General features: G+C 52.6%; 2 protein-coding genes across 3 annotated transcripts in view; one reads left to right on the forward strand and one right to left on the reverse strand.

The window, feature by feature from the left end:
• Positions 1–23,509, forward strand: part of FAM110A (family with sequence similarity 110 member A) — a 201,848-nt gene that overhangs the window by 127,283 nt on the left and 51,056 nt on the right. The window contains exon 3 of one of the 2 annotated variants that reach the window (XR_012787242.1): positions 15,888–16,213. The exons of the other annotated variant lie outside the window; for it this stretch is intronic. The gene's annotated coding sequence lies outside the window, so the exon portion shown is untranslated. Of the gene's footprint in view, positions 1–15,887; positions 16,214–23,509 lie in introns of those variants that run through there. 2 annotated transcript variants of the gene reach the window in all.
• Positions 12,573–16,897, reverse strand: SLC52A3 (solute carrier family 52 member 3). Its single transcript, XM_075563850.1, has 4 exons — positions 16,331–16,897; positions 15,116–15,621; positions 13,225–13,348; positions 12,573–12,785 (listed from the first exon to the last, which is right to left on the reverse strand). Exons 1-4 carry the CDS (start codon positions 16,895–16,897, stop codon positions 12,573–12,575), a joined length of 1,410 nt encoding a protein of 469 aa, XP_075419965.1.

Genomic DNA, 23,509 nt, shown 5'->3' on the forward strand with positions numbered 1-23,509 from the left:
TGCAGCCGTGAAATGTCACTTGTCACTGCTGTGCGAGAGCTCATGTATTCCTGTACGCTTCTGGTTAATTATTAGCGGCGGAAACCCAGATAGGACCTCCTCCCTCCCCAGTTCTCCCAATACACATATTAAAAAATAGCTTCTTTGCTCTAAGAACAGACTCCGGGAGTCACAAATGCAAAAGGATGTGTCTGCCGCATTGAGAGGAGCTTAGACGAGGCAAGTAGTTTCCAGCCAACTGCCAACCTGAAGGTTGTTGGTTCAAATCCACCTATCGAGACAGTAGCCAAAGAGGGCTGGTGAGTGCCTATAGGACATGTGGGAAGTACATGAGCATGGGCCGTGAACTGCTTGGCGGGTCCAGATGAAAACCCGACTCTGCGGTGAACTTTCTCCGGGACCTGGTCCTCGGACTCCCTTTGCCTCCCTGGCATCACCCTGGAGCCTTGGTGAGGATTCTAACGGGAAAGTTGGTTCTGGTTGTGCACCCACATGAAGCTCAGGATGTAAGACTTGAACTTCCCATCCTCCCCACCCCGCCCCCAGGGCCCCAGCGGATTCACCAGGTCCGCCCCCTTGCTGGTTCTTTCCCAGCTTCTTGGGCAGCAGCACCACCATCTGGGGCTAAAGTCCATTACAGCCAGCGCTTACCGGGCTCCTTTGGAATATGCATACACTGGGGTGCCTGGCACAAAATATACAAGGGGTGTTCAACAAAGTTTTAGTTGTTTTTTGTGTGCGTATGAAAACTTCCTGAAATTTTAATCCCATTTCTCGTGAGCTTTTTGAAGCCTCCTGGTGTGTACACACTCACTCCCTGCCATCTGGTCGATTCTGACTCATAGTGACTCTATAGAACAAGACAGAACTATCCTTGGGACTTTCTGAGATTGTAACTCTTTACTGGAGCAAAACAACCTCATCTCTCTGCCTTGGAGCGCTTCATGCTTTTGAACTGCTGACCTTTCAGTTAGCAACCCAACGCTTTAGCCACTATGCTACCTGAGCTCTTATGTACACATCAGGCATCATTACCTCCCATTTGTAAGGACCGAGATGGAACTCAGCCATGGAGCTGGGATTCAAATCCGGAGACCTGCATCCCAACCCTCGGGCCCCCTCTCCATCACACATCCTCTGTTAGGGCAGAGCTCTGAGGTCAAGTTTTGGGGGGAGACCTGGAGGAGCCGATGTGAGGAGTACCCTAGAGAGAATGGTCAATATTGCCCCCACAGACCTGGGACTGCAGGAAAAGGAGCCATGGGCCCAGAGTCTTCAGGTTAGGCTCTTGTCCTGGCTCCCCGACCACTCACTGAAGGCCGTTAGGAAACCTCCCACCTGCTGAAGGCCCCTAGGGATGCCCCCTCGTCACTTGTTCTACTGTTTGTCATTGTGAACTATAATGAGGAGAACGTTTTCCACGAGTGTTAGGTTCTTCTGTGAAAAATGAACGGAAATGGACACACCTAAACATCCCTTAAGCCATCCAGAAGGAAGTGTCCTGAATACAGCCCTTGGCAATAATAAATATACTGACCAGGGGAAGAGGGGGTGTCCGTGCACTTGCAAGCTCTGCTTTGAAGTTTGACTCTCAGAGCTGTGTGGGGTCAGAACAGTGGGTTGCCACCCTCACCCCACTGCCTGCTCTCAGCTCAGCTCGTGTCAGACCAAAGCACCCACAGTAGCTTCCAGTCTCTCCCTCGGAGCAAACACAGCTGCGTTTCTGGTTATATCAGGGACATCGTAAACACAGCTACGTAGCCTCTGAGCTCTGATTACCCATCAGGTGCTGTTCTGAACGCTTCGCTTGTACTGATTCATAAAATCCTAACAAAGCTTCAGAGTGAGGACTGTTACTATCTTTGCACGTTACAGACGAGGAAACCGAGGCACTGAGATGTCAAGTGAAGGTCACACATGCAATGAGTGGAGTGGGAGGGCCCAGACTAGGAGGAATAATAACCAGCCTCTCATGGAGTCCTGGTGGTGCAGTGATTATACATTGGGCTGCTAACTGCCAGGTCAGCAGTTCGAAACCACTGGCCAGTGCTGCAGGAGAGCGATGGGCTTTCTACTCCTGCAAAGAGTTACAGTCTCGGGAACTCCCAGAGGAGAACTGCCCCAGAGGGCTCCCAAGACCGTCGTCTTGGCAGGGCCGATGACCTCGCCTTGCCCCCACGGGGCAGCTGCTGTGTCCAAACCTCTGCCCTCTCCATGAGTAGCCAAGCACTTGCCCAGGGTGCCACCAGGGATCCCCACATCACGGTGAGATCAAGGGGCTCTGGGGCCGGCCCCCTTCTGGACATGCCCTCACGCTGACCCCGCGAGGTACCCACAAGACCCTGGTAAGGGTGGTATCATAAGCCTCTTTCCCCTGGGCCTCTGTCAGCAACATTCAGGATCTTTCCAGAATGAGAAACCGAAGGTGTAACCTCTCACTCACCTTAACACCTTTAGATGGAGATGGACCTCCTTCCCCAGGCACCTCCTGATAACCGTCAGCATCTTCTCCGATCCCTGTTCCCAGGCTGGCTTCCTGCCAGCCTCCTTTCATCCCACAGTCATTGTGGCTGCTCCCTTGTCGCAGGCCACTCTGTGCCCTGTGAGGCTGAGAGGGGGGCGAGGCCACAGGGCTGGAGCTTGGAGTTCAGAAGAATTGCCTGAACTATGAGATCTTCACCCCTCAGTGTCTTAGTCCTCTCTCCACTACAGTGGGAATAATACTTGTACCTAACGCTCAGCCTCCTACTCCTGTTAAGGCGCTCTGGTGGTGTAGTGGGCTGTACATTGAACTGCTAATCACAGAGTCAGGGGTTCAAACCCACCAGGCAGCAAGCTCTTTTTAAGTTGAAGACTCGGTTGACTTAGCTCACATGGCGTGTGCTGAGCAGAGTCGGGCATATGGCCTGTCGCAGCTTGGTTCTCCTGGCATTACAGGTGAGGCTGTGGCCCCGTGCCTTGGCTCTGGAGAGCAGGGCCACACCAAAGTCCCAAACTCCCTGCCGTTGAGTCGATTCTGATTCACTCTGACCTGTGGGTTTCCAAGACTGAAACTCTTTACAGGAGTAGAAGGTCTCATCTTCCTCTTACGGTGGTTTCAAACTGCTGATCCTGAGGTCAGCAGACTACCATGTAACTACCATCCCACGAGGGCTCTTCAGCAGTCGGGCACTCAGTTTGGCTCATAGGCCCACCCATGACCCAGGAAAGTAACCATAACAGGTCAAAGATAGTTTTGAAGACCTAATCATTTAAATAAAACACTATAAAAAAACACAACAAAGCAGGAGGCCTTTCACCCCAGACCTTAAAACCTACTAGATGCCCACAGGAGTCAAAACAGCCTGGTTCTGGAGCAATTACACATATGAAGACCAGTGGATTGGAGTTGAAAACCCAGAAATACAACCAAGTGCCTCAAGGCACCTAATTTTTACTGAAAAACTAAAGCGCATGGAATGGACAAGAGACAGCCTCTTCAACAAAGGGTGCTGGGAATGTAACAGGCCCACACCTCACACCATGCAACAAACAAACTCAAGGCAGATCAAAGACCCACGTATTAATCGCAAAATTAAGGCCATCGATGAAAAAATAGGAACACACGTAGGGACCCTAATACCCAGCATAAACACACTACTGAGCATAATGAAAAATCTCCATACTATAAAAGACAAAACAAAGAACTGGGATCTCCTAAACTATGACCTTTATGGCCAAATAAAAGACTTCATCAAAAGAGTCAACAGAAAACTCATGATTGGGAAAAATATATTCGGTAATAATACATCAGATAAAGGGCTAGTCCCCCAAATCTACAGAGAAGTACACCATCTCCAGAAAAAATACAAATAATCCACACAAAAAATGGGCACGGATAGAGAATTTACCAAAGACGACCTCCAGGCGGCTAACAACAATATGAAGAAACATTCATGTTCACCAGCAATACGAGAAATACAAATCAGCGCAACAAAGAGGACCTCACATTGACACTTGTGACAAAATTCTATAAAGCAGAGAACAATACAAGCTGGAGAGGCTATAGAGAGATAGGAACGCTCTCCTATTACTGGCGGGACTAGAACTGTACAACCATTATGGAAATCAGTAGGACCCGTCCTTCAAGAAATGCCAGCCTAAGTACCTTACGGTCCAGCGATCTCTCTACTGGTATGCACCCCAAAGAAAGTAAGAGCATAACAGGGGCAGACATATGCACACCTATGCTCACTGCAGCATTTTCCACAATAGCAAAAACAGAGACACAACCCCCAACCCCAACTCCAGAGGAAGGGACAAACCAGCTCTGGTACATTCATATGGTGGAATGTTCTTTGTCAATCAAAAAAATCAATGCTAATGCGCTTAAAAAAGCACAAGGCATAGATAAAACCAGAGAACAGTATGCTTCGCAAACTCAGTCAATCTTACAAAGATAAATATTTAATAGCACTGTCGTGATAAGCAAGAACAAAGAAGAATATGCGTGGTGTTTAAACCAAAAGACCAGACTCTGATGACTGTGTATGATAGTGGTTCTCATCCTGTGGGTTGCGACCCCTTTGGGGGGTCAAATGACCCTTCACAAGGGTCGCCCGATTCATAGCAGTAGCAAAATGACAGTGATGAAGAAGCAACGACAATATTGTTATGACGAACTGCATGAAAGAACTGTGGCAATAGGAAGGTGGAGAACCCCTGACGTCTGAGGAGGCCAAGGACAGAGGTGGGGAGAGGGAGAGAGGAGAGAGAGGACAAGTCATGGAGGGTTTAACAGGAAAAAAACCACCCAATTCCCAACCCAAACCCAACCATTTAAGTTCTCCTAAAGGCATGCAGAAAATGAAGACGCATTCAAGAAAATCTTCCACATCTCAATAGGCAGAGTGTATGGAGCCTACACGGTGATTCTTGCCCCAGTCTCCACCTTAGTGTGGGAGAAGCTCCACTCTGGGGGGAGGTGGGCAGAACATGGGGCTCCCTCTCCCAACTGCCCCGCGTCTGTGGGAGTAGGGTCTACACAGGACAGGTAGGCCCCCAGCATTTCTCACCATACCCACTCGGTGCCCGGAAGTTAAATTCCAGCCAAATGGAGATGAGAGATCCGAGGCTGCCTTTCTGATGTGGATTCTGAGCGGGAAGAGGCACAAGCCAACCTCAGAGCAGGCCTTTCAAGAGGAACCCAGCCAAAGCCGTGCGAGTATTCTGGCTGGAATTGCAACCGAACCCTGTGCGGTGACTCCGAAGAGAGCCATAGAGGAGGACCAGGGGACTCTGAAGTTCTGAGGTCCACAGAACCCAGGCAGGCGGCAGACGCTGGCATCATGAGTAGATCTGAGAAAGTGTGCCATTACTCCAGGAATCCAGGTTTCTGAGGTCTCCGTGTCCTACGTGTGCTTTTGAACCCCGAGGCTTGAAGAAACTGGTTTTCGAAAAGTCACCTTTCAGCCAAACACTAGCTTGATAAGCAGCTTCATGGAGACCCGTTTGCCTCAGGCATCTGGCATTGCGCTCTTGTGAAGCTCTTGTGTGCGCGTGTGTGTGCGTGTGTGTGTACATCTTACCATGAGTAGCATGAGCTACATATCATATTTCAGCACTTAATGTGCTGATGTATCCTTCTCAGGCCCTCGTGCACAGATGTTCAGCACAGCGCTGCCTCGCGGATTTAATTTTCTCAGAAGTTCAGAAGCTTCAGCTGCATGAAAACATTGATGCAGTACTGATCGCTGTGCTTTGGTCAGTAGGCAGATCTGGAAACCAATGGGACGCTATCGCAGGACATATGAAGAAAATGAGAAAGGGCCCATCCAGACGACCCTCACTAGTTTCTTGCCTAGAAACACTCTTCCCAGTTCCCAGGTTCTAGAACTTTACACAAAGGAGTCGTTACCACAGCTGACAAAATGCCAAGGCTGTCCAACCCTTCTTCCTCGTCTGAATAAGCATGTAAGGTTTGTGTGTTTTTTAAATGTCTGGACATGGGATAGGGCTTCAAACAGCCAGTGGGACATGGATTAGGCGCCTGGTGCACTCCCTGTGACCATAGTTCAGGGCTGAACGGCCTCGCTGTCGCACATGCCACATCACATGTACTGCTCCCTTACCCTCCAGCTCCCCTGTGACCCGTGTGTGGTTGTTTCCAATTTTAAGGTTTTCGACGGAGGTTTTCCTATATTTTGTTCAGTGTGGCTTTTTTTGTTTGTTTGCTTCCTGTTTGTGTTTTCCATGATTGATTTTCTGTCTGTGAAGCCCAGGAGAGGGATATTTATACAAGTATAGCTTTGTAATCAGTCAGGGGTTGAATAATCACCTAGGGTCATGGCAGGGAGGGGTGGGGAAGTGGGGAGCTGACCACCATGAACAGGAGGAAGAAAAAGTCCTGTAATTGTGGAGATGATTGTACAACTCTTCTGAGATGGCGGAATGAGTCAGTCAGATGATGTGTGAAGTACATGCCACTAAAACGATTTTTTGAGGGTTCATGGAAAAAATGCACTTAAAAGATAATGTTTTTTTTTTTTGGCACAACTTTTGAAAAACTCTAACGTGGCGAATAGAAAGTCGGTTCCGATTCCCAGCAGCGCTCTGGTCCCACAGAACGGAACCCTTCCCGGCCCTGCACCGCCCGCATACTTGTCGTGTTTGAGCCTCTTCCTTGTGGCGGCTCCTGTGGCGTCCATTCTGTGGAAGATTTTCCTCCTTTTTGCTGCCTCTCTTTATCAAGCGCGATGCCCTGAGGGTGGAGTATATTTATCAGATCATCGGGTTCCCAACTTAAACAACGCAGCCAACCTCCCAAGGACTTGCTCTATCCCCCACCCCTTTGCCTACTCTACTTTATGATGTTATCTTCTTCTCACCCAAGTTAACACATGTCTTCCCTTTAGCCTATTGCCTCCTCTCTCCACCCCTTCCCATCCTCCCCCTCCCACCCATGGTCACCCTTAAAGTCTGTATCTTTTGGTAGGAAAACCTTTGTCATGATTTTTCCCCCTCTTGTAACAGTGGCCTCATGCAAGATCTGTCTTTTTCTGATCGACTAGCTTCATTCTGCACAATGTCCTCTCGATTCACCCATGTAGGTATGTTACAGTTTCATCATGATTCCTTAATAATGGTGTGTATGCCGCACAATTTATTTCTCCGTTCTTCGTTTCCATCTTCTTGCTACTGTGAGCCGGGCCGTGATGCCTGTGGGTATGTCTCGATCTGTTTGCATGATGTTCCATATTGCCGGAGGGCACACACCAATCGTGCGATGGCTTGATCAGGTTGTTGTTGTTATTGTTGTTAGATGCCATCAACTCTGTTCTAAAGACTTTCCCCCAGTCTTCTCTCCCCCAAAGATATGCCAAACCTAAGAGGCTGTTTGCCAGTGTGTGGTGGGAGGTCAGATGCTTAGAGATATTCCCCCTGTAGGCAATCAGCCATCCAGAGCAATCAGATACTATTGTTTATCTCAGCATAGGTGGGTCTCACCCCCTGCTGTTAAGGGCCATGGATTCCTTTCCATAGAAAACTTAGAATAAATCTAGTCTCCAGCTCAAGGACAATCAAGGTTATGCTCCATCTAGGATCTGCCCATCTTGTCACATGTGTACCCCTGATTCCTACTCTTCCTATTGCGTATGCACCCCTAGATCATCCCCTTCCCATTACTGTATTGCCTTTGCTACAACCCCTTCCTGTGGCGTATAGATAAGCTTTGAAAGAAAGCCCTCTCCCTCCAGCTCCTCTCTGGTCTCTGGATTGTCACATGGACCGTCAAGCGAGATTGAGGTGCGCATGCTACCATGAAATGTGTCTGACTCCTTTATTTTACTTTCTCTCCTCTCTCTCTTATTCTCTATGACTTTACTGAAATCTTCATGTATTCTAGCTGTACAATTGTGCCTACCAGACCCATGATGATTTGTGAGGCGCTGGCTACTCTGACACATGACCTGAGGCCCAACAGCGTGAAACATGGCCTGGTTCGGGGTCACCCTCACGATTGTCCCTATGCTTCATTCCAGTGTCACAGACTTGGTGTCAGTCTATTTCCGAGAAGGCCTTCCTCTTTTTTGGAGCCCTTCCTCTTGACCAAATACGATGTCCTTCTCCAGGGCCTGATAGTTCCCCACAATATGTCCTGAGTATGTAAGATGAAGTCTTGTCATCATTTCCTCTAACGAGCGCTCTGGCCGTACTTCTTCCAAGACAGATCAACTTTTTTTAGCAGCTCGTGGTACTTCCAATATTCTTCTCCAGCACCAAAAATTCAAATGCATTGATTCATTTCTGGCCTACCTCATTCAATGTCCAAGTTTCCCATGCATATGAAGCAATTGAAAATACCATGGGTTGGACCAGGGGCACCTTAATCCTCAAAGCAACATTTTTTGTTTTTCAGTACTCTAAAGAGGTCTTGTGCAGCAAAATGACCTAGTGCAATGTGTCTTTTGCTCTCTTGACTGCTGCTTCCACGAGCAAGACAAAATCCGTGACAGCTTCAACCTTTTCCCCATTGGTCACGGCGTTCCCTAAGGGTCCAGTTGTGAGGATTTGGGTCTTCTTCACACTGAGTCGTCATCCACACTGAGGGCTGCAATCCTTGATCTTCACCAGCAAGTGTGTCGAGTCCTCTTCACTTTCAGCAAACAAGCGTGTGTCATCTGCAAATAGCCTTCCTCCAATTTCTTGATCTAATCCAACCTCTCAGATTAGTTGCTCAGCATACAGATTGAATGAGTATGGTGAGAGGATATTTTCCTGACACACACCTTTCCTGACTTTAAACCATGCAGTATTTCCATGTTCTGCATGCACAAGTGGGTTCTCTGCTCCATTCTGTTGGTCAGTGTATCTCTTCTCCTGGAACCAGGCTGTTTGGACACCCACCGTTGTGCAGTAGGTTTCGGGATCAGGATAGGAGAGGCTTCTGCTTTGTTCTTCTTAAGTAAGGCTTGGCTAATCCTGGGTCTTTTTCCATTCTATATAGAGTTGATGGTGTTTTCCCATTTCTTTAAAGAATGATGCTGGGATCTAGGAGAGGCATCTTTGGATTTGGGAGGCAATATAGCCCTCATTTGGGTGTGCTACTCTGGCCTATTTATTTACTTTTTAATCATTTTATTGGGGACTCATACAACTCTTATCATAATCCATACATACAACAATTGTGTAAAGCACATTTGTACATTCGTTACCCTCATCATTCTCAAAACATTTGCTCTCCACGTAAGCCTCTGGCATCAGTTCCTCATTTTCCCCTCCCTGCCCCTCCCTCCCTCATGTACCCTTGATAATTTATAAATTATTATTTTGTCCTGTCTGACATCTCCCATCACCCACTTTTCTGTTGTCCGTCCCTGAGGGAGGAAGTTATATGTAGACCACTGTGATCAGTTCCCCCTTTCTACCCCACCCTCCCTCCACTCTCCCAGTATCACCACTTTCACCACTTTCACCACTTTCACCACTCGTCCTGAAGGGATCATCTGTCCTGAATTCCCTGTGTTTTCAGTTCCTATCTGTACCAGTGTACATCCTCTGGTCTAGCCAGATTTGTAAGGTAGAATTCGGATCATGATAGTGGAGTGGGGGGAGGCGGAAGCATTTAGGAACTAGAGGAAAGTTGTATGTTTCATCATTGCTACCCTGCACCCTGACTGGCTCATCACCCACAACCCTTCTGTAAAGGGATGTCCTGTTGCCTATAGATGGGCTTTGGGTCCCCACTCCACACTCCCCCTTATTCACAATGATATGATTTTTTGTTCTGATGATACCTGATCCCTTCGACACCTCATGATGACACAGGCTGGTATGCTTCTAACATGCGGGTTTTATTGCTTCTGAGCTAGATGGCCGCTTGTTTACCTTCACATCTTTAAGCCCCTAGATGCTATATCTTTTGATAGCCAGGCTCCCTTCTGGCCTATTTATTAAGCGACTCAGAAAGCTGCTAGTTTTGAGTGGGGCCTAGAACAAGAGAAAGTTCTGCAACTGGTTCCGGTTGAGAAAGCCATGCAGGCTGTTTTGCTACTTGGGCCACAAGATGTGCTGGTCCAATGGTCTTGAAGCACTGATGGCAGATAGAGAGGCCGTTTAGACACCTGGGCAGATCCCTGTTGATGAATCACAGCACAAACCCTGAGCACAGAGCTCTGCCATCCTTTGCAGGCAACTGCTTTACTTTTGAGAATTAGTTTTGGGCTACACTAAGTCCCCGATGTGACCGGGGCTGCCCATTGTGAGCTCTGTGTTGTCTGGCCCACAGCCTCTTCAAGTTGGATGTGTACGGCAGCACTGCATCATTACGCAGTAATGGTATCTGTGAGACAGGACTCAAGGGGGGCCTGAAGACACAAGTACCTTCTGAGGAAACGGCCCAAATGCCGAGGGGACCCACTCCCGCCACACGATCTTCCCTCTCCTGGTCTGCATCTCTGACTTCGTGCCGTCTCTTGCAATCCGTTGACTGAAGAAGAAAACCCTCACGTCTAGATGATAGGCGGCTCTGTGTGACAGGCAGGCACTGCCTAGCAGTGAACATTGGCAGCGATACAACCCCTCTCTGAGCCTCCCTGAAGGGCAGTGATGAAGGGAAATCCTTCCCTCGTGCAGAACCTTTTGATCAGAGGACCCGGTTGTTCACTTTCTTGGAAGAAGGGGTGAGTGACCAGGTGCTTCATTGTATACTGATTCATGGGCCAGGGCCCATGGTTTGGCTGGATTGTCAGGGACTCGGAAGGAACACTATTAAGAAATTGGTGACAAGGAGGTATGAGGAAGTGGTTATGTGGATAGGGCTCTCTCAATGAGCCTCAGAAGTGAAGATATTTGTGTCTCATGTCAATACGCACTAAAGGCTGACCTCAGCAGAGGAGGGTTCTAACTTTCATGTGGATAGAATAGTGCATTCTACGCATGCCAGCCAGCTTCTTTCCACAGTCACTCCTGTCATTGCCCCATGAGCTCATGGGAAGGTTACCCATGGGCTCAGAACCTAGACTTCTCACAAAGATTGGCCTAGGCCTGTAGTCACTGCTGAGTGCCCTATCGGCCAGCATCGGCCAGCAGCAGATACCATCACTGAGTTCACAATATGGGACCATTCTTACGGGAGATCAGCCAGCCACCTGGCGATTAGATCAGGTTGATAATGTCCGACCACTTCCATCCTGGAAAGGGCAGAGCTTTATTCCTCCTGGAATGCACACTGCATCCTGAATGCATGTGCCTTCCCCACATGCAGTGCGTTTGCCAAAGCTCTCCTCTGTGTGGACTGACAGATGACTGCCTTGTCCATGCTACGGCAACCCCGCACAGAGTGCCAAGGAGCTCGGCAGCAAATAAAGGGTCGTGTTGCCCCACGCTCATGGAGTTAGTTCTTCTTACCATGCCCCCCAACATCTTGAAGCCACTGGCTTAATAGAAAGATGGAGTGAGACACACAGGGCCAGCTAGGTTACACAGGCTTAGGCCATTATTTCCCCAAGGGCTGTATATGTTCTAAACCAGCATCCAATATATGGCGCTGCTTCTCCCATAACAGGGATTCACGAGTCTGGGAACCAGGAGGCGGAAATGGGGAGGACACCATTCCCCTCTTATTTTAAGACAGTTTCACAACATTTTGCTTTCTGTCCTCCGATCCTACTTGTGCTCTGCGCGTCGAGGTCTTAGTTCCAAAGGGAAGGACGCACTCATGAGGAGCCACAGCAGATTCCATTGACTTGGAAGTTAACAGTGCCCCACATCTGGCGGGGAGCTCACTTTCAGAGGGAAAGGTAGGAGCCCCCCGCCCCCACCCCCTTAAATAATTTGACCTCCCATAGGCTTCTTACTCTCTAGGGAGCAGGTCCCTGTGAGCTAAGAGGGGACCGGAAGAGACATGGAGGACTTGACATTGACACTGTGGCTCCCAAACCCTCCCTGGCAGACCTACTAGATGCTGTCTCCTGTAAGTTCTTCTGGGAGGGCAGAGGGCAAAGAAAGAGGGAGCAGCGGTCACCTCTCCATGCATTTGGCCACTTTGAGGTGTGCTAAGTGCCACTCTGTCTTACTGATAGGGATCCGAGCAGGGAAAGACCCGAGACGGCTTGCTACATGCTGGGGCTCTCGCTTTCACCCTTGCGACAAGCCTGTGAGAGAGGCACTATTTATTATAACACCATTTTTCAGATGAGGAAGCGGACTGACAGAGAAGTGAAGTAACTTCCTCAAAGTCACCCAGCTGGAGAGGACCAGCTCTCCCGGATGTTCCCCTGCCAGCCTGCTTTCTCCTTGGGCAGGACTCCCACCGCCGGATGCTTCAAATCAACCAGGAGGCAACCAGCGAAGGGCGGGCGGGCTGCACGGGGTGGCACGGAGTTGGGTAGGGTCCCGCTTTGCATCTTCAGGCCCGTTGCCTGGGAGACCTGCTGCATTCCCCTCGGTTCCTAATGGCCCTGCCTCTCCACTCCTCTACCCTCTGCCCCGTGTCCTCGGGCATAGCCCTTGCCTCACTGGGTATCGGATGCCAGGTGCTAATGATGGAGTGGGCTTGGTGCCTTGTCGTGGCGTGTGTGTCTCCAGCCAGCCTACGAGGAGCATTGAAGGCTGCAGAAGTCAGCGGAGGAGAAGAGCCTCAACACGTTGACCAGCGGGAACATGAGCACCGCTCCCACCAGCGAGCCCAGCTGCACAGCCACCCCACACCACAGGAGCGCCCGGTGGTTGTGCTCCCGCAGGACCACGCCCAGCATTGCCTTGACGTAGCTCAGACAACCGGAGAAGAGCACCCAGGAAGCCACCTGCAGAGATAGGCGGAGGGAGAGGCAGGGTGAAGCGGGGGGTGGGGGGGTGGGGGACCCCAAGGCTGCTCATCGGAGGAGCCATTAGGATAATGACCTCGAAGTGCAAAAAAAGCCTTATGGGGTGACATAGGGCTAAGGGTCCCCAGGAATCAACCATCATCCCAAACAAAAGGCGGCCCAGGAGGGTTTGTGGTCCCTGAGATCAACTTGAAAGCACCTGAGAGAAGGCACATAGGTGGGAAGCATGTGGGGTTCAGAGAGGCAGGGCTGTGACACCCCCCACCCCAATTGCTCAGCCCTACCCAACTTCCAAATGAACAGGGCCTCCTCCCCTTCCCCACCCACACCAGGGTTTCCAGAGAGACTTTGGGCAATAGGCGGCTGCACTTGAGTTTCCTGAGCACTTGACTGAGAGGTGGGAGGGGGAGATACTTACAATGAGGGCCTGACCAGCCCAGTGGCCCTGCAGGAGTGGACAAGGGCTCATCACAGCCATGGCCATGTTGTAGGCCCCAAACCCAGTTCCGAGCACGGAGAGGCCCCCCAGGAACAGCAGAGACCTAAGACAGAGCGGGGCGGGTGAGCTGCTGCCCTCTGCTCCCCCCTTCCCTGGGGTCCACGTGGAATGGCCACCATTCCCGGGGCCCTGGTGACCTGCAGGAACCGTGTGCGCAGCCCCTGACTCTGGCCCTGGGCCCCATCTTACGCGATCACCGTATCGACTGCGACTTCCTGCCATCACAGCCCTCACTTCAGCCAGGAAAAGGGACCAACTAGAAGACAGTCTTGAATCACAGCACTGTCTTGAATCACAGCACTGCAGGTATGCCGTGCGACCTCAGCTACCCCTGTCACTGCCAGAGGGTGTTTGCCTGACCTCCAGACGCCCTTGAAGCTGGGGACTGCCGGCCTACCAGGAGGCTTGCTCTGCAGGGGGCCTGCACACCTCACAGGAGAGGCCACTGCCTCTCCACACTCTCCAGAGCCCCAAGCTTGGTCTCCACCCTGGGTGAGAAAAAGGGTCTGTCCCTGCCGCTAAGGACATTTGCTGCTGAAAGTTCTCTGATTCTGTGACAGTCAAGCTCTGCAGCTCTGGATTCTGCAGATTTGGGGCCTCTTGGGCGACTTCCCCATAGAGCTCAGGCCTCCTCCTGGGGGTTACGCCTGATGGTGGGTTGGGCTGTCTCTCCTGGAAAGATATAGTGACGTCTTCGCTCATGGTGCCGGGGAAGGTGAACTTATTTGGAAATAGGGTCTTAGTAGCTGTCATTCGCTGCCACGAACGAGCTCATGCTGGAGTAGGCCGGGCCCTGGCACAATGTGAATGGTAGCCTTTAACGACAGACCCGAGGGCAGATGGAGGCACCGAGGGGGGCTACGCTGTCGCAAGCCATGGAATGCCTGGAACCGCGAGAAGCTAGACAAGCGAAGGAGGAGCTTCCCCTTCAGCCTTCAGGAAGATCCTGGCCCTGCCAACACCTTGACTTTGGGCCTCCAGCCTTCAAAGGGGCCCAAGGGTATGTTCCTATTCGTGTCTGCCACTCGGTGCCTTGTTCCACCAGCTGCAGGAAGGGAGAAAGTTCCGCTTCCTGGAAACTGGGCCCTTTCGGTCCAACGCCCCGTCCTTGTTTTCTTCTTCTTGGGTTGGGAGAGAGTGGGGTGGGCAGGTGCAGGGAGGTGGAACTGGAGCTAGTGAGCGCCAGGCTGGGCAGAGGGTAGATGGGAGGCTCTTGGCGTTACAGTGTGGGCATTCCTTCCTCCTAGGGGCCTGGAGTCCCTGCATCTCTGCACCAGTCCCACCCAGCTTGCTTGGCATCCACTCAAATCCCAGACTCGATTTGCATTCTCTACCGCCTTCCTCAGTCCTTCTGCCGGGATGGCAGCTCCACAGAGTCCAGCTGGGGGCTGGGGGCCGGAGGCCAGCAGGGCAGAGCTGGAATGCTGGGGGTTAGAACAGGACATGCCCTTTCTCCCTGCTTATTTCCTCGTTTGTAGACGAGGACCTGCGTGTAGCTGCCCGTCCCTCCCCACGGGGGCTGCTGACTGCTACCTTCAGAGGGCCTGCCGAGGGCCACGGACCGCTCTGTGAGCTCTAGGGAAGGGTCTCATTCCATCCTGCCAGCCACCCGAGGCACTGGGAGCTGCCATCCTCTCCATTTCCCAGAGAAACGAGCCCGTGGCCGAGCTGGGGTTTGAACGAAAGCAGTGGAGGAGCAGAGACAGGAGCTTAACCGCTGCACACACAGCTGGCTAGGGGCAGACTGGAGGAACGCTGGGCTCTGAGGGAACCCCCGCCCCCCGAGTGCCCCAGGGCCCGTGGGGCAGACCTCGTGGGCAGGAACATGGCGACGAAGCAGGCGAGAGGGTTGGCCATGGAGCCCAGGGTGGCAGCCAGGTGGTAGGCGACCGGCCCGTAGGACAGGCAGGAGTAGGTCTGCACTGAGGGCAGCACGCCATTGGTGAGCGCGTTCACAAAGCCCACCAGGAAGTAGATGACGGAGAGCTGGGGCAGGCGGAGGGAGGCCCTCTCCGCCTCCAGGGGCCTCTGGGCCTTGATGCCGTCCTCTGGGCCCTGGGGACCCACGTCCTGCTTGTCCTGCTGCGGGAAGGGGGGGAGGCTGATCTGGGAGCTGAGGAGGTCTTCCGTGGAGGCCTCCCAATGCTGGAGCCGACGCCACAGGAAGAAGAAGGCCAGCAGGCAGCAGGCCATCATGCAGGAGAGCAGGAAGAAGAAGGTCCAGGGTGGGAAGTAGGCCGGGAGGGAGCGGCTCTCTAGGCGTGTGGAGGAGGCTGCCGTCCTCATGAGGTCAGACACCAGGGTGCTGCTGGCTCCCTGGGGAAAGGCAAAACCAAGGTCGGAGAGGGCCCTGGGAGACGTTGGGGTGGAGGTCAGTTAGGTGCACAGGTAATATCCAGGCAAGGGTTGGCCAGGACCCTGGGTAATGATGGGATGAGGGTGGGTCAGGTCCCTGGGTGATGTTGGATGAGGGTCGGTCAGGACCCTGGGTGATGTGAGTAGGAGGGCTGATCAGATCTTTGGGTGTGAGGTATTAAAACCATGTCTAAGATTTGTGATCCTCCATCCTGATTGGTCCTTAGGATCACCTGAAGAATTCCAACCACAAGTCTGCAAGTCTGAAATCCAAGAGACCTTGAAAATCAAAACCTTGTGCAGACCTACCTGTTGGCAACCCTTGAACGGAACTGATGGACAGCTCTTTACAGCCTGAACGGCCCACTGCTTGCAGACGTTGGTGGGCTTGGCCAACGGGGCCACTGCACTGTCACTGGGTTGCCTGGACTGCCAGGGGCCAGGAGATCATGTTCTCAAATAGAATTCCCAGATACACACGCCTTCCAAGTAGCTCCACCCTCCAAGAGCCTTGCTGTAGTGGATGCAAATAGCCTCCCCAGGTGATCTAAGGTACAGACAGGTAAGAAGAACACTCGTCTACCTGATGTCTAGGAAACCCAGGGACTCAGCAGGTTGGGCTCATGATGAAACCCAGAGGGAGGCAATGGCTCTGGGCCCTGCCAGGTACCTGTGTGATGCCAGTCGTGCTGTTGGCCTCGGGGCTTGGGGTGGTGTCTGGTATAATCGTGATGTTGACGCAGGTGGTGAGACCAGAGCCCTGAGCAAGAGCCACCAGGGCGGGCAGGAGGCCGCTGAATCCTTCACCCACAAAGAAGGTGGTGAGGTAGCGAGCAGGCAGGTGGCTCATGAAGGGCAGGAAGGTGACCGAAGACGTGCAGTCCACCAGGGCCAGGAAGAAGGTGAGAACCATGAAGGCAATGCTGTGATGGTTGCCCAGCACCCAGGTGGTCATGTTCCAGAGGAAAGCAAAGAGGGTGCAGGTTACAGTCCCAGTACACAGCAGGGCAAAGATGACAGGCACCTCAGGAAGGCAGCTAGGCCGGAAGTGATGGAGCAGGGTGACCAGGAGGGGCCCGACATTGGCCAGCTGGATGATCACTGTGAGGTGGGACGGCAGGGACCAGCCCTCAGGCAGCTCCGTCACCAGCAGGGGCAGCTCTACCCAGAGCCCATTGATGGTCACCCAGGAGCCCGTGGCAAAGATGCAGACCAGCAGATGGACAAGGAAGGTCATGGTGCCGGCTGCCTCGGACGGACCTTCGGGCCAGCCTACAGCAGGGGGGACAGAGAACAAAACCAGGTGAGCAGCTGCACGTTTACAGTCTAGCAAGAGACAGTGCTGGGGGGGGGGTCCCTCTTTTCTCTTGTCATCTCCCCTGTCTGTGAACCAGCTGGCTTCTTAGGAGCAGGCGAAGTCCTTTGTAGTTGGGCAAAGCCTTCCCAGCCAGGACTCACACATCCAGAGGGAACGACAGAGAAGCTTAATGCATTCAAGTCCACCAATGTGGAGACAAACGGAACCAAACCGGCAGACAGACAGGGAAACAAACCCCACACCCAAACCCCCAACCTTATGTGCAGTCAGAACCAACCAACCAACCAACCTTAAAAACACAGTAAAAAATAAAAATGAAAAAGATCACAACCCCGGGGTGGGGGTGGGGGATATTGGCGGGTGCATCCCAGACAATGGGCTCATGTCCCTAATAGGTACAGTTGTCATTAGGTGTCCTTGAGTGTGTCTGGGGTCACAGCGACACGCCGTACCACAGAAAGCAGCACTGTCCGGCCCTGTGCCGTCCTCACAGTGATTCCAGTCAAGCCCGTTTTGGGCAGCCACCGTGGGCAGTCCATCTGGCACTCCTACTCTGTCCCACGGGGTGTCAGGGAGGGAGAACCAGCCCGGCGGCAGGGAGGGCCTTGTTGACTAGTAGCTCAGTGTGGGAAATCACCCAAGAGCCTGTCCATCGAGGAAGGGCCGGCTAAGGGGACAGTCTGCTGGAGCTCAGAGTTGCGCAAACGGCTGCAAGACATGAGGAACACAGGACAGCGGACTGGCCTGATCTTCGGGCAACTTTGATCTGTGGACAGAAGCCAGGCAGGTAGATGGGAGGTTGCCTTTGGTTGGAAGCGGAGGATGAGGAAGGAGATGCAGTCTCCTTATAAAGCCTGCCTTGAAGGGCCCGTAGAAACCAGATGGGTTCTGCTGCAGCAGAAGCGTCCTTTTGTCTGGTATGAGGGGTTCACCATGGGCACATGTTCCACAAGGGCTGGCCACATCCATGGGCCACATTGGGGTGAGAGCTGATGAGCTCTCTGCCCCGTGGTGACCCCACAGACAATAGAGCTGGGATGCCTGAATGACTTCCAGGCTGGGGACCCAGGGCGCATCTTCCAGCACTCTGTTGGACACTATTCGGTGGTGATCCTTGAGGGCTGGAGTGGCTACGTTTCAGAAGTAGATGGCAGGCTTTTCATGCTTTGCTCCGCACCAGGGGTGACCCTGCTGGATGTGGAGTGCCAGCGGACTCGTCTCTTGGCATCTAACCACGCACAGGTCACCGCGTGACAAACTGGCAGATGGGTGGTTGTGCGGACCTAGGATCTGTTACAAAAACACGGGAACCTGAAGTATACTATCAATGTGGTCTTTTCTCCTGAAATGAGAGAACTCACTAGATGGGCAGGCCTTGAAGAACAGCTGCTCTGGTCCCCTCAGATCCATCACCTCATCTGTTTATCAGCTTCCCAGTGACCACCCCATGCCATGCCTGATTCCCTACCAATGCCCAGTTGGAGCAAAACTGTCAGACAGGCCCGGGGTTCCCCAGCTCTGCCACGTCCTAGTTGACCTCAGCCACGTTCACGTGGCCCCTCTGTGGCTTGGTCTTTCTCATCTGTAAAACGGGGACGGTAACAGTATTCACCTCGCGGTTTGTAAAGGGCTGGAAATGCCATTTCCCACAGGGCCTGGCGAATCAGAAGCCCTTACCTAGGGCTACAGCCACTGCCACCGAGCTGACTCCAACCGCTGGTGACGCCGTAAAACAGTCAGACCTGCCCCGGAGGGGTTTCTGAGATGAAATCCGTATGGGAGCAGGCAGCCTTCTGTCTTTCTCCCGAGGAACGGATGGCGGGTTTGAACCACCCACCTTGGGGTGAGCAGCCCAACACGCACCCCGCTGGGCATCAGGGCTCCTTCCCTAGGGTCAGCTCTTATTACCGGGAGCCTGAGTGGGAAGATGGTCCCGCGTGGCTGGTAACATAAAATGTGGCACTTTGACCCCACTCAGTAACTCCAGGGAAGGTTGGAGCCACGAGCCCCCCATGCAGCGGTCCTGCTCTGTCACCTGTGGGGCTGTCATGTGTGAGCCCAGGGCCAATCTGATGGCAAATGACACTGGTATGGTGGAGAAGCGTCAGCTTTGAGGACAGGCGTAGGGGCATTAGTCACCGCTCCACAATGGCCAGGCTGCAGCTAGGCAGTCATTCCCAGTGTGTCTGTCTTCTCACTCACCTGGACCGAGCGCTCCCCCCCAGCACATAGCCGGACCCGATCACACCTGGACACCTTATACAGTCTGGCCCACACCATAGCAGGGACCTAACATCCTCGTGCAGATCGTTTCAGTAGCCCACCTCCCTCAAAGTCAATTACAGGTTTATAGAGAGACCCCACAACCTCCCGCTTAGTGGATCTTTTTCTGCCCAGCCAGCGCCACATGAAGCAATAGGCCGGTGATACCAATAGAGGAATGTCCCTTAGATTAGCTCTGGGCCTGGTTTATTATCTTTATATAGGGGACGCTTTCCCTCTTTGGGGCTTGAGCCCAAGTGGCGTGGGTATTCTAGTTTGTGATTCATGTGAAAATTAACAACCTGCCCCTTATCTCCCCCCTACCCCAATTCAAACTCACTGCCACCGTGGTGATGCCCACTGATAGAGACTGACCCTCAGGAGTAGAACTGCCCCCGTGGGTTTCCAAGACTGTACATCTAGATGGGGGACGAAAGCGCCTTTCTCCCTCAGAGTGGCTGAAAGTGGTTTCAAACTGCCGACCTTGTGGTTTGAAGCCCAGCGTGTAGCCCACTGTGCTACCAGGGCTCCTGGGAAATGGGATTGTGCAACTAGAGTGCGGCAAGAGAATGCCCCATTCTTTGGGGAGGGGGAGGGGGCTTTGGGAGGTTGGGAAGTGGGATTTGGATGGGCCAGTAGGTGGTAACCCCTCACCCTTGGTTCAGCTCAGTTCACCCCACTGCTGCCTCTCTTCTTTCAAGAACCTACAGGCCTGGCAAAGAGATTCCACATTGTAGCCCTGGCCTCTTGCCCCATCACCCCATCACCCGTATCCCCACCCCTCTGCAGGCCCAACTTCCTCCTTCCTACCTCCAAGGGAAGGAAGGGATGCCTGGGGTTTCCCCTTCCCCTCCTGGAAGCTCAGACAGAACCCAGTCAGACCTGTTCTCACTCCCGCTCTACCTCCTGCGTGGCTTTCAGCAAGCCGCGCAGTTCTCCCTTCTCACAAGAGAAACCAGATGCATTAGCAGACCAGGTGGGCCAGCTCAGGTGTGCCTAGCTAGAGGTCCCAAGAGACCACAACTCCCAGACCACTGCCACCAGGCTGCTCCTTCTCCTTGGCTGTTCTAGCAACTGCAGCAGCACCCCCATGGTCCCTGCCTCACCTGGTGCCTCAGGGGTCCAGGCTTCCCTTATTTTATGTTTTGAATACTTTTATTGGGGCTCTTACATCTCTTATCACAATCCATGCATTCCTCCAGTGTGTCAAGCACATTTGCACATATGCCGCCATCATCATTTTCAAAGCATTCTCTTCCCACTTGAGCCCCTGATATCAGCTCTCCATTTCTTCCCCCTTCCCCCCCCCCAACCCTCCCTCACAAACCCTTGATAAGTTATAGATTACTTTTTCTATATCTTCCATTGTCCTCGGTCACCCCTCACCCACTTTTCCATTATTCATCCCCCTGGGAGGGGGTTCTAGTTGATCCTTGTGATCAATTCCCCCTTTCTCCCACCACCCTCTCCTAATCCTCCTGGTATCTCTACTCTCCTTGTTGTCCCAGAGGGGTTTGTCTATCCTGGAGTCCCTGTATTTCGGGCTCTTATCTGTAGCAGTGTGCATGCTTGGTGCTTCCTTCAGCCCACTATCATGACCTCAGTTCTACCTTACTAATCAGATTCGACCAGTTTTCCCTTTAGCGGGTATGTGCAGAGACAGGCCTTGGCGTCCTCAGGGAGCGAAGGGAGCTGCCTATAACCTGGCCTTCTGGAGGCAGATGGGGCTTAAGCCACTATCTAGCTCTGGCTCTGCAGTCTCAAGGGCGAAACCAGGCAACACACAGGCTTCTGTGGTTTCTCCCGTCTCTACACACGAGCCCTGGTGGCTCCATGGTGAAAGCGCGTGGCTGCTAGAGGCCAGCGGTTTGAACCCACCGGCCGTTCCTCCAGAGACACGTGGCCGTCGGCTTCCATGAGGACGGACAGCCTGGGAGGCCCCTGGGGGTGGGGCGGGTCTTCCAGGTTCTACAGGGTTGGGTCACTGTAAGTCTCGGAACCAACTAAAACTAGACACCATGGCAACGGGTTTGGCATTCAGGTTTCTGAAAGTGGCAAGTCCAGAGACGGCAGACACCACTCCGGATCTCTGGTTTCTTGGGAATCTTACGGGAGACCTGGCCAACTGTGTCACATGGCCACAGTGGCCAGACAGGAGTGCCAGTTCTGCCAGGACTGGCCCCCAGGACACACCCTCCCATTCGTGGCTGGGCCAGCTCACAGTTCCTGCCCGCCACTTTGATTTACAACCAGACTCAACCAGGAACCTAGTGTTAGAGAAAGAGACAGAGGTTGCTCAGTTCTATTCTGTATCACTGGGATCACTATGAGTCAGAATCAAACCCCGTGGCAATGAAGAAAACGACAAGCTCAGAGAGGGCCACTGCCAGCTGCGGCTGTCCTGAGAATCCAAGGACAAATCCACTGTTACTGGTCATGTTTCCTGTTTCTTAATATCAGCTGGGAGAATAGCAGCAAACCGAAGATCCAGTAAGTATATTGCTAAATTATAGCGCACTCACACATCCATGGTAAGTAAGAGAGGACCCATCACGGAACTTCATCCTTAGTCTCTCATTTTATCTGTTCATTCAATTATGTCTAATATTTACTCCCAGGCCATTCTCAGGTTCGTTGTGGTTTTGGGCTTGTGGGGGCTCAGCTCCGCTCCTGCTTTCTAGGAGATGTGGCTTGCCCAGGCAGACTGAGGCTGGAACCCAGCTCTTAGGCTTCCTAAGTCCAAGACTCTAGGTGCTGCCTCCGGCCAGCTGACGGGTCTCCCCTGGGTCAGATGCCTGGGTCCAAGTTCCCCTCTATCTCTTAGAAGCTGGGCAAGGAGCTTACCTTCCAGAGCTCAGCATTCTTCTCCTGCCCAACGAGGCAGCTCATTAGGGGTGCTTAGGATGATGGGGCATGCAATAGCTGGAACAGCGCTGGGCACACAGGGAGTGCTCCACACACAGAAAGGTGAATCATTCTGCCAACATACCGATTGCACTTGACATGCAATGACCCCAAGGTCATTTCTGGACACCACAAGCCCGAGAATCACAGATGGTGATGTTCAGCCCTCTGGTCCTTCAAGGGGCCATGAAGCCCTTTGTTTGTGCCCAGCCCGGTGCCCCACTTTGGTGAGGGAAGAGCTGTGTGGGGTTTCAGAGCCCAGGCACCAGGAACCCCCTCAGGGCAGAGGAAGAGTTGGGGATGGGGCAGCTGGGACTGCAGCCCATCCTAAAGACAGGCTTTCCACCCTACTGCGTGGGCCAAGGCAGGGAACGTGACCGCTGCAAACCCTGGCAGTCTTTCCCAGGCCAAACGGTGGAACAGAAGAAAGGAGTGGCCCCTTCCTAGGACAACCTCTTAACTTACACTGCCCTGCCCACGAAGACCCAGAGCTGCCCCCACCTGAGAGGCGGGATTCTATTGGAATGAGGTGCTCTGGGTCAACCCAGGCAGCCCTCTCCTGTTATTGGTGGAATGAAGGGGCTCAAAAACGGTGGGAAGTTGTTGGAGTATGTCATGCCCAGCAGGGTCTGCACAAGGCTTCTCAGTGGCTACTCTCCTCCTCCTCCTTTGTTGTTGCGGAAATAAAGGACTAGCCATGCTATTCCTTCCTTGAAGATGCAGATGGCCATGCAGCCAAGCACTGGCTTAGCTAGGTGATGAAGGGCTTCAAGAAGTTTCCTTAAAAGTAAGGGAGTTTGTCCTTCTGCCACCCTGCTTCCTGGAACTTAGCTGTGATGGCCAGATCTCCAGCAGCACAAGGAGGGGGGGTTGGAGGGGGGATCGAGAAGGAGACCAGAGCCCTCAGGACTTGGTAGTTCAGAGCAGCCATCCCGGCACTGTCCTGCCTGTCCTGAACCTGGTGTTTTTCGTTTGTTTGTTTTTTTTGACCTGGTTGAAGTTCTGCCTATTTTTTGTCCAGAAAAGCAGTGGCCCACGTGTAGCGAGGACTAGGTTGGAGGACGTATTTGACTGACTGTGTTCATCACAATGAACGAGCACGACATTTGTCTGCGGAGCTGTGGACAGCCGGCCCCAGACACTCAGACCCTATCCCAACCAAGATTTGGTCAAAACCAAAATTTACTGAAATGAGTTGTTCAGACATGCCTATGCCTACAAGGAAGAGACAGCAGAAGTTTAGAGTAAAAGAGGGTGGGGGTGGGTTTGGGGAACAACTTCCAGAGAAATGCCAAAGAAGAAAGGAAGAAAGGAAGCGAGGAGGGGGTGGGTCTTGATATAGATTTGGGGTCCAAAGTCTAAATT

Source organism: Tenrec ecaudatus, chromosome 12 (genome assembly GCF_050624435.1).
Source record: "Tenrec ecaudatus isolate mTenEca1 chromosome 12, mTenEca1.hap1, whole genome shotgun sequence".
Classification (NCBI taxonomy): domain Eukaryota; kingdom Metazoa; phylum Chordata; class Mammalia; order Afrosoricida; family Tenrecidae; genus Tenrec; species Tenrec ecaudatus.